Source organism: Dendrobium catenatum, unplaced genomic scaffold, assembly GCF_001605985.2.
Source record: "Dendrobium catenatum unplaced genomic scaffold, ASM160598v2 fragScaff_scaffold_922, whole genome shotgun sequence".
Classification (NCBI taxonomy): Eukaryota; Viridiplantae; Streptophyta; class Magnoliopsida; order Asparagales; family Orchidaceae; genus Dendrobium; species Dendrobium catenatum.
In genome coordinates, this window is record NW_021319384.1 from 64,773 (window position 1) to 76,024 (window position 11,252).

The following is an 11,252-nucleotide window of genomic DNA, read 5'->3' on the forward strand; positions in this document are numbered from 1 at the left end:
CCATTGATAGTAGATTGGGGGGCCATCAAAGAAGAAAGTATGCTGAACGAGGAGCTGAGGAAGATCAGGGAGGATCTGGAGAAAGACAGGAGTAGTCATCCTGGTTACTACATGGAAGGGGGGAGACTATTGTATCAGGGGAGGTTCGTGATGCCACGAACTTCCATACACATTCCCCATCTGTTGCAGGAATTTCATGGCAGCTCAGTTGGAGGTCACTCAGGAGTTCAGAAGACATACCGGAGGCTGGCAACAGAACTTTATTGGAAAGGGATGCATAAAGATATGGAGGAGATGGTGGCGGGTTGTGAGGTCTGCCAAAGGAACAAATACATGGCCATGGCTCCAGGAGGTTTACTACAACCATTGGCACTTCCAAACAGAGTTTGGGAGGAAGTGTCCATGGATTTCATCGATGGCTTACGCAGGTCAGAGGGTTCACGGTGATACTGGTAGTAGTGGACCGGCTGAGCAAATATGCACACTTCATTCCACTCAGACACCCCTACACTGCAGTGACAGTAGCTTCAGCATTTATCAGGGAAGTGATTAGACTGCACGGAGTACTAGAGGCGATCGTATCAGATAGGGACAAGGTGTTCCTCAACCATTTCTGGAGGGAGTTATTCAGACTGCAGGGAACAGTGCTCAAGAGGAGCACAGCCTACCACCCACAGACGGATGGCCAGACGGAAGTAGTAAACAGGAGCTTGGAGACGTACCTAAGATGCTTTGTTTCAGAGACACCAAAGCTATGGGCAAAGTGGCTATCCTGGGCTGAGTACTGGTACAACACGTCATTTTACTCAGCTTCACAAATGACTCCATTCAAGGTGTTGTATGGACGGGATCCCCCACACTTGGTATACTTTGGGAGCAGTAGTACCCCTGTTTCATCGGTAGAAGAGTACTTGGAGGAGAGGGACCGAGTGCTAGAAGAGTTAAAGATGCATTTGCTGAGGGCGCAGCAAATCATGAAGAAGCAAGCAGATGGGCATAGGAAAGATATCCAGTTTGAGGCTGGGGATAAGGTGTTCTTGAAGCTCCGTCCATACAGGCAGAAAACAGTCGCCAACAGGAGGAATAAAAAGCTGGCTCCAAGGTACTTTGGTCCTTATGAAGTGATGGAAAAGATTGGGGCAGTAGCATATCGACTGAAATTACCCCCATCGGCGACTATACACCTGGTTTTCCATGTCTCACAGTTGAGAAAGGCCATTGGTGATCACATCACCATTCCCGAGCTGCCGACCACACTTACAGAGGATTTAGAGGTGATAATGGAACCGTTGGAGCTGAAGGGTGTTCGCCAAAAAGAAGATAAAACTAAGGCACTAAAGTGTTGATCCAGTGGAAGAACCTTCCTGACTACGAGGCCACGTGGGAGCCATACGAGAGGACGAAACATCAGTTTCCTGATTTTCACCTTGAGGACAAGGTGATTCTTTGGGAGGGCGGTAATGTTACGCTTGGACCGGTCCCAGCTGGATCGGTCCGGTTCTACGCCCGGCGGTCCAAAGCCGGGCAGAACCCGTTCGCAAAAACGGCGGAAGAAGAGGCGGGCTGTGGGGTTTTGGAGCGTTTCGTTGGAGGGAATTTTTGAATGAGAAGGGTGTTTATGTAATTTGTATCGTTCCTTTTTCTTTAATTAGGGAGATGGGGGGGGGGGAATTAGGGTTATCTTGAATTTGAGTTTTCTCTTTGAGATCTAGGTTTTGTTTTGGGCTCTTGGCTTCGCCGGAGACTTTGGAGAGTACGTTCTTCCTCTCGAATTGAAGAACAAATTGTATCTTTGCAATTTTATTCGTCTTCTAATAAAATACTAGCGTTGCTTGCGTTGGATCTCAGTTTTCTCGCGTTTCCTCACTGTTTCCTGCGAAAAAACTGCTGTCCACTGCTGGAGAGCAGTTTTTCCCTGGTTCCGCTTCAGTTTTGGGGTAGGAATTACTTGATTTCAAGTATTTCCTATCAGAATCCATCGATTTGATTAGTTCTAATGATGCACAATTCTTCACAATTTTTTAAAGCATTTGAGTTAGTTATATTTAAGTATAATGTACATCCATATGTATGTATTATGTCTGTGTGCATTGTCTGTTTTCATTTTTTTAATCATTGCATTCTGTAGGAATTAGTTGTTTGTCTTTATTAGTATCCCTTGGGACTCATGTTATTCTTATAACATTTTCAGTACTTCATGTCATAGTAATCATTTTAATAGTTTGTCTAATTTGCATGAAGAAATTCACAAGAAATTGACATTAATCATGGCAAGTCAACTATTGATGTGAATATAATATATAAAGAATTTAAATCAGGTGATAATGTATGGGTATGTTGGAATCCAAAAAGATTTCTTACGTGCAATTAAGAAATTAAATATGAGAATGACCGTGCTATTAAAAATCATGATATGCATTGGGACAAATTCCTATAAATTAGAAATCCTTGTAAGTTCTAGCTTTAGTCCTGTCTTCAATATGTCAAATTTGATTTTATTTGATGAAACTACAACCAATGCCTTATGTTTTTCTTTCTTTTCTTCTCCTCGTAAATTCGCATCCAACACTAATCTGGACAGTTTCAACATTTCTTGTTCTTGAATTTATATTAGATGAGGTTGTGTCCGCTAATATTGGATTCTGAAGATATCTTATATATTGGCATTATAGGACTATTTGTGATGATTCTTGAATTAAATTGTATAAATCAAAACATTTATGTTCTAATATATTTGATGAATATCCAATGATAAATTCGTTAGAGCCAAAATTTTCCCAGCCATGCATATTTGATGGAGATTTACAAGTTTATACTCATAAAAATGATTAGTGAATAAATTATCTGGGCGAGTTAGTCTCATTATTTTGTAGTTCTTTTTATTTTTATGTTTTCATTTTCAATTGATTTGGGACATGCCTATGATAATGTGCCCATGTGAGTTGGATGCATTCTCTTCAGTTATGACACTCCTGATCTGGGAAACCTCTCATCTAATTTAGCTTGAATATGCTCAATCGGTTGAGTAGCCATATGGATTAATTGGCTTCAAAGTTGTTTGTTTTGAGTTTTGGAGTTATCATATTGCAAGTTTGTCATTCTTATTTTTAGTGGCTGTTTCTTGGTTAATATCATGTAGTTTTGCTCCTTGTTTCTAAAGATGTTTGGTGTTGTGGTTGCTTGGGCATTTGGCTCCTATAGCACTATTGATTTGTATGACGGACTTATCTTTTAGTCTAATTATGCGATTTGATAGCGCTGTTTCCTACAAACCCTTGAAGCAAGCAAATACATTTATGTGCTAATTTTTGTGCCAATTGGGTGACAATTTTTTTTTGGTTGCGATTGGACTTATCCTTTAAATGAATTGTCAGGTGATATTAGGTTTGAATTTAAATTGAACCAATAATGAGGCATCTGATCAAGATATTTTGATGATTTTAAATAAAGTAACTTGAGGCAGTATAAAGGGAATTTTCACTTTATAAAATATTAGGTTTGCTTTCAATCATGTTTGCGCTTATTGGATGCTACATTCCTTCAAGAGTGGTACAAGTACGATTCTCTAATTCCATGGAAATTTATCTTGTTTTGCCTGAGGCTTAATATTTACTCTACTTTGTGAATTCTTTCATTTTTCCTTTTCTTCTAAAAATTTATTATTGATTTTTCCAAATGTTCCTTTAATCAAATCTAATACAAATTAGTTTTCTGATTGCAGTGTTGGTTCCAATCAACTGAATTCTATTGTTTTAAAGTTCTTGCTGAATTTCTTCTAACTTGGCAAGGACTAACTTATCCTTTGGCATTGATTCATTGTATTTTTGAGTTTATATTAAAACAAAGCAATATTTATTTTCATTGGTAGTTTTTAAATCTATGGATCCTAACTCTATTTAATGTCATCTATTGCATTGGGAATCCTAGAACCTGAGATTTCAATCATAAAAATATCCACTACTTGACAAGAACCTCACCTATTTTTTTTTTAAATTCATTGTATGGTTCAATTGAATACTTCAGCAGGAATTACAAAACAAACTACGTATTCCATAATTTTGGTCTGCAATTTGAACCTGAACTATTACTATTTTTCAATTGCATGCTCTTTCTAGACAGTTTTTTTTTTTTTTTTTTTTTTTTTTTTTTTTTTTTTTTCTGTTTTTTATTTTACCTACTGTTGATACGCACAGCATGATAATTTGTTGCGTCATCTCTTGAAGCCGGATTGGATATTATTATGATATATCATTACGTGGAGCTTTTTATGCCTTTTAATTCATTTATGTTTGTTTTCATATGGACATATCATTACATATAGCTTAGTTACTGCTGTTTAAAACTTTTTATGACATGCTTGCTTGTCCTCAACTTTATTTTTGCTTTGACTTGACTAATCCATTTTCCCGAATGTTTTGTAATATTTGGGTTTGTTTTGACATTCTAATATTGACATTGCTAGTATCATAACTTCATTTCCCCGAGATAATTACATGAACATATTATGTTTTGAAAATCATAGCACCAAACTTTCCAGCATTTAGCATTTGTTTATGTTGTTGAACACATCTCTGCTTCCCTATACTGGCTGCATTTTAAAGATGTTCAAATAGGCTATTGTAATTTTTCAGGGCTTACTAGTGGTATGTACATAAAAAATGGGGTTGAGGTCTCCTGCCCTGACCTTGCAGCTGGACTATATGTCAGAACACGTAACAATCAAATTGTCAGAGTAAATGCCTCACTTCATCTTGAAAGTTAAGAATTTAATTTCACTAATGCTTTAGATATATTTACTTCCGATTTTAATAGTAGCCAGCTCCCACAGGGATGAGCAAGCTTTAAACATAAGGTGAACAAATGTGTAAATGATATAAAGCAGCTTTAGTCTATTCCGAGATGGTGAATACAGCATGTCAGGGTTCTTAAGGATATGAAGTAAAGGATTCACGTGTTGTGGTCTGTGTAGTCGGATTTTGTTAGTCAATGGTGCCAATACAGAAGTCCAAGCAGGAATAATTGAAATGGTTTTGAACAAACGGGTCTGTCCCTGATTGGAGAATTGTGATGGGATTTGTATGGCAAGTTCTGTCATAATTAAAAACTTACCCATTCAACGGATGGTTGGCCACAATAAGTCAATCAAACATCTTCTTGCACCTTAGCATTCTAAAATTTTGAGGCTTTCGTGGGATACTGATGACATAAGTTAATAGAAATTTGAATGGATTTGAACAGAGTGCTGTCTGTTTGAATTACCATCATTTTTTTTCCATTCTACTGGAGAACTAATCATTCTCTTAAAAGCTATTGATTTTGTTCTTGTACATTTGAATGAACTGTTAATGTACTCAAATTTGTTTTGTAAAGGCTGCCAAGGAAGGTTTGGCATGGCTTCATTACCTTTGGTATGCTACATCATGTTGATTCCACATACATTTGGTCAGTAAACTTTGCATGCTAAAAGAATGCCTAACCAAAGCGAACTTGTTTATAGATTCCTTAAGATCAGAGCAGAAAAGAGTAACCTTTGTAACACCCCATAATACCCCTTAACAGTACTGAGAGTATTACTAACATAAACATAATATTTTTCATCAATCAATGATATGATACTTTTCATTTATTTAGAAAATTGATCTAAAACATTCAATCACATTTCATGTATTACGGAAGCATCTAATAATTTTAAATTACATCAAACACATAATTACAGAGCCACTAAAAAAAATTTCAAATGATATATTACTTCATTGTCTACATACCTCAATTGTAAACTTACAAATATAAATTAAACATTAGCATAAAAGATGACATAACATACAAATTAATCTGCAACGATCTTTTCCTTTCCTTTCCTGTAACAACAACTAGTAAAAAGTGTACTGGTGAGCTATGATGCTTAATAAGTTATGCAAATTTAAATAGCATTTGACTTGCATGATTATAAAATTCATAACATTGAAAACATAAATAAAAGTTAAACATACTTGAGAAAATATCATAGAATCCCACTTGGCAGTAACCATTACTTTTTCTTAAATCTATACTGAATATCAATTTTAATCATTAAAATATTTTGCCATCCTTTCATAAAAATATTCAATGTAGCTCAGGTAAACCTGACATTATCGCCATTGAATTACATAGAGGTCCCTTTTGCCTCTTTAGGGGTCCCTTTTGACCCACTTGCTATGCAGATATCATATATCTGGAGTCCTTTTTGCCCCTCTTACAATGCAGTGTACATGGAGATCCTTTTGCCCCACCTGCAATTATAAGTTATACAACATTTTATAGCTAAACTTTATTTTAAATTGATATTCAATACACTTTCACATATTCATATTCATATTTGACTTGTTGCATCCTTTCATAATGATTTCTGTTGAAATTTGTATACAAAGAATATGCATATCATATGTAAGGAAATTGAACTCTTTCCAAAATATTATCAATTAGGAAAATATTTAGATGAACATACAAAGCCTTATTTTAAACTCACATGCTAAATTTAAGTAAGTGGTTATTCATACTGGGAAACTTGGTTATGAACATCCTTAAGCAAAATAAATAATTTGTAATGCACATTTCGTTTAATTCAATTAAATACAAGTATACATGTATATAAATTACCATAATTGCCTTTTAAATTTTAAATTGCATTATTTACTCCTTGCCGAGGTCTCTTCCAATTCTCTACTTCGCACTCTTGTACGATTGTAAGTAACCTACAATCTATTGCTTAAATAAATTTTACATAACATTAACTTATATTATACTTACTTCAAAACCTCGCTTCCGCATATACGAAAAATCCTTTCTTCTAATCTTCTTTTCTTCTACTTCTCTAGTATTCTCCTTTAACTGGAATACTTTACTAAAATTCCTGTTTACAAATCCTGTTGTAGAATTCAGTCTACCTTTGTCATATATTCAAACAATAATTTGCTAATCTTGATAAAAAAGATTACATGTTTACTTACTCAAATTTGTACTATTATTTGATCTTCTATTTGCATCCAACACTTCTTCCTTTTAACTTCTGTGTCACAGAAGTTTCTCCACAAAAACTCCTGCTACAATGCCAGAAAATACTGTGTCGAATACTGCTACAGTTCATTCTGCACTGTGCCGCCATCTTGCTAAAGGAAATTATATGAATTGAGCCCGCTGTCTGCATTATGCCGAACTTACAATGTTTTGCCGCAAAGCATACTTCCTAGCAGAAGTCGCTCCCACAACCTGTTATAGTTACCACACCCGTCCACCACACTTTCTACCTTTAGTTTTTTTTTTTTTTTTCATACCAATCCTGCAAGCAATGCTCTTCTCTGAATCTTCCTATTTGCATGCTTCCGTGACAATAAATTGGGCCCACTCTAATAACTGCTATGATAAGTTTTCACAACCATTGGATGCATCTTTTGACAAAATAATGTATTACTTATTTAATCTAATATATTAATTAAGCAGCGGACCCATAAAATCTAAATACATTGCTGTATTCACATTTCTGTGTTGAGGCCTGAGGACTTTCCACGGCCCATGAGTTGAGTCACTTTTGTAGTTAATTAAATAATTAACAGGAGTTAAATAACTGTTAATAGAAATTTACAAGTAGCTATAATTTAAACCTTATTGATAACTTATTGATATTAACAGTTACCATTAATTACTTAATTATTTAATAGTAACTATTAATAGAATTATTAGTATTATTATTATTATTATTTTTTGGATATTACAACCTTGGAACACGAGCCTCAGTTTACTGAATGTCGGCTCCTTATTTGAATCTATAAGGTTTTCAGGTGCTTTGATCTCTGTTCTTTCAATCAGCTTTTCCATGGATAAGCGTTTTTTCATTCATTTCTTCAAGCATCATGTGAAATAGCACATATATGCATCACTTTTTCTGTAAAACTATACGAAAATGAAACTTAATGCTCTTTCACATATTTTATATTTCAGTACCCAGCTTTTCGGCAAAGCTAAATTAAAACAGGTCTTATAGTTCATTTTTTTCTCTCATGTTAATTTCTTTTGCACTATTATAATGGGGTTGCTTATTTGTTCAAAATTATAGCCTTCTATTTAACACGTCAGGCTGTCTTTGCGGAAGATGAACTGGCTTATCAAATTGGTGAGATAACTGAAATACTATCACAAGGCCATCTATGTGCTACCCCCCATAGTGTACAGGTAATGTTACTTGCTCTAATGATTTTCTGTTACATCTGCAAGCTTTTATCAAAGAATATTTTTTGTTCTCTTAAGCATCTTTCCTGATATTAGGTTGAAATTCTATATTTTTCTCGGATAACTTTCAATGTATAATATGTCCTTTTCTTTAGTTGTGCAAGCAGAACTTTTCATTTTCTGTAGCATTGCAATGAAAATTATGCTTTGTTTAATTTAAGTGAAATTGGAAGAAAGGAGATGTAATTAGCATAGTAAATAGTTTTCTTATGTTTTTCTTCAGTCTACTATTGTAGAGATATGTTTTCAAAGACTTCGAATTGAACTAGTTTAAATGCATGTGGATAATGCATGTTTCTAAAATTTTATAAGATAAAAGAATATCAATTTAAGAGTTAATGTTTTAGAAAAAAATTAAATCTAAAGAATCTAAGATTTAGATTAGTCAACATCCGGTTATAATCTTTAATGTTAACTAGTATTTTAAAATTTAATTAAATATATTTTATATATGTTGAAGTAAAAGAGTTTCATCTAATAAATTAAATCACAAAATTATGAATACAATTTTATTTTATAGATGCCTAATTATTTTCGCATGATATAGTCGTATTTGATCTTCTTAAATTTCTTGAGCAATGGACTACTATTCAAGAAGAGTCTAGATTATAATTGCAAGAATATGGCACAAGCACGGGAATTGTGATATCATAATTCTATAGTTTATCATATTTTTTAATGCATAAGTGTTCATTCGTATGTAGTTTACCAATGAGAAATATAACAATATAACAATAAGTAGACACAAAATGTGAAAAATGCTACCTTGAGCCATGATATATGAAAGCAAAACACTATACTTTGATGGTTATCCTCTAAAAAAATTATGTGAAAGAAACAATTCCAAACTGATAAACTAAAAGTAAATTCATCCAAAAATCTGATCTACATTCTTGGTATTTTGTTCTTTCATTACAAACTTATTATTTTTTATTCATACTAAACTATTTCTATTTTTCCTATTTGTGCTATCCTTTCAATTACTTTCTCAAAAATACCTCTTATCCAGTTATGAATTTGATCTTAACCATGTTCACATTTTTACTCAAGATTTGAAACTTTTTGATAGACAACTATTTCTTCCATGTTATTATTTTTAAAATTTTCTTCATAAATCTTCCTTGCAGAAGTCTCCGCATAATTAACCACAAGGTAGTTGCATTTTGTTCACCATCAACATGAAGATAACTTTCTAATCAAATTATTAGGGAACAATTAGTTTTCACATAATAGAAAATTACTCAATTTATTCATACCCTATTCTACCAATACTATTTTCACTGTGTAAACATCCCATCGTTGCTAAGTTGAATTTGGTATGCGACATCTACACATACCACTTTTTGTTAGGATGTTTTGTTAATGTTTAATAGTGTGGTTGTAATGCTTTTATCTATTTTAGTCATATAATATACTTCTAAACTATTAATATCTTATATATAGTGAGAAATTTTAATGTTGTATTATAATATTAAAATCAATAAGATAATAAAAATATGGAAACAGATTTATCATAGGAATATCGAAGCTAGTTATCACAGTAGAAGGGCTTATAATTCATGGATCTTCCATTCGTAATATTGTAAAAAATGGTTTCTTTTTTTTTCCTTTTTGCTTGGTAGATAAGAAGTAATGAATTAGGCTTTATTCTGGAGGAGTTTAAAATAAGGTTCTTTTGTTTCAGATGTCTTATTTACATCTTCAATAAAAAGATAATTGACATTAAATGCTAACAAGAGGAGAAAATATGCTTTAATGAGAAAAAATTATAAGGAAATTTTGCTTAATGAGAAGAAATTATAAGAAAATTTTATAGCAGTTGGGATCAGTAGCTTTATCAAATTAAATCCTTATCCGAGTGGTCATTAGATGTAGCAATGATTTGGTAACATTAAATCCTTTGTAGGTGAAGAGAATAAAAATATTTTAATATGAGATTATTTGCAAAATTTATAGTAGCTTTAAATCTTAGAAGTAAATGGATGCATTTGAATAAAACATATTAATTAGAAATGTTACATTTGAAACCTACAACAACTTGGATGCTTAGAAGGTCTAAAATGGATTCATTAGAATACAATCATATTAATAAGAAGAGCTTACCTGTGAATCTTACAGCTGCCTGGATGCTTAGAAGTTATAAAATGGATCGGTTTTTTCCAATGTTAGGAGATTAGTACGTGAAGAGGAGCGAGTAACGATGATTTTGTAGCCAAGGGCATGAAGCATTGAGCTATTTTTAAGAGCAAAGGCCTTCATCTTCCGACTTAGGCATGCAAAGGTATCAACAGTTCTTAGGTAGACGAACAAATGAAGCTGTGAAATTGTGTAAGGGGAATATGAAATCATATATATTAATAATAAATATGTAACAATTAAATATTTAAAAATTTACAGCAATAGATTAGAATAACAATTTGAATTTATAAAGATACATTTTTTCAATGCCTTCAATTTGAAATGAATAGATATTTTAAGAATTTGAAAAGCTTTAAATTGATGATTGTTATTCCACAAGATCTGGTGTGAAGTATTTCAATTGCATTAATCATCCCTAGCACTTAAAGCGGATGGTGGGGGAATGGATGATGGGCCCGATCAAGATCCCATGGTTCCGTCGTCCCGGGCCATCGTGGTCCCTGGTCTACTTAGTCAGAGGAGGTAGTCGACCCAACCTGACAAAAGGATCCTTGTCGGCAGCCATGGGTTGCTTCGTCCAAGGGGACCTTGTAGACCTAGGGTGAATGTTTGTCTAAGGGGACAAATTTGAATCCACCTTAGCTAACAGAGGGCTTTGTGCCCTATCGATCATATCCTATTGATTAATATCTCAAGGATTTGGTGCCAATAAGGAACGTATTGGCTCTGGCCATAACCGATATTTCGTGGTGCCATTTGGCGGCAAAACCACTCGGTTCAGAGGGCCCCGGGTCATAACCGTTTATCCTGCGGTGCCATTTGGCGGCAAACCGCCGGTACAGACTCACTCT

At 33.9% G+C, this 11,252-nt stretch overlaps 1 protein-coding gene across 9 annotated transcripts in view; it reads left to right on the forward strand.

Moving 5' to 3' along the window:
- The window catches only part of LOC110103371, an 85,048-nt gene that overhangs the window by 51,551 nt on the left and 22,245 nt on the right, over window positions 1–11,252 (forward strand). For 8 of the 9 annotated variants that reach the window (XR_003701651.1, XM_028697390.1, XM_028697392.1 and 5 more), the window contains 3 exons: window positions 4,632–4,758; window positions 7,975–8,008; window positions 8,110–8,205. Coding sequence is in view for 8 of the 9 variants with exons in the window: in XM_028697390.1 (XP_028553223.1) it covers window positions 4,632–4,758; window positions 7,975–8,008; window positions 8,110–8,205 (257 nt within the window). In the remaining variant the exon portion in view is untranslated. The remainder of the gene's footprint in view (window positions 1–4,631; window positions 4,759–7,974; window positions 8,009–8,109; window positions 8,206–11,252) is intronic. The other variant, XM_020832045.2, reaches the window with a different exon arrangement.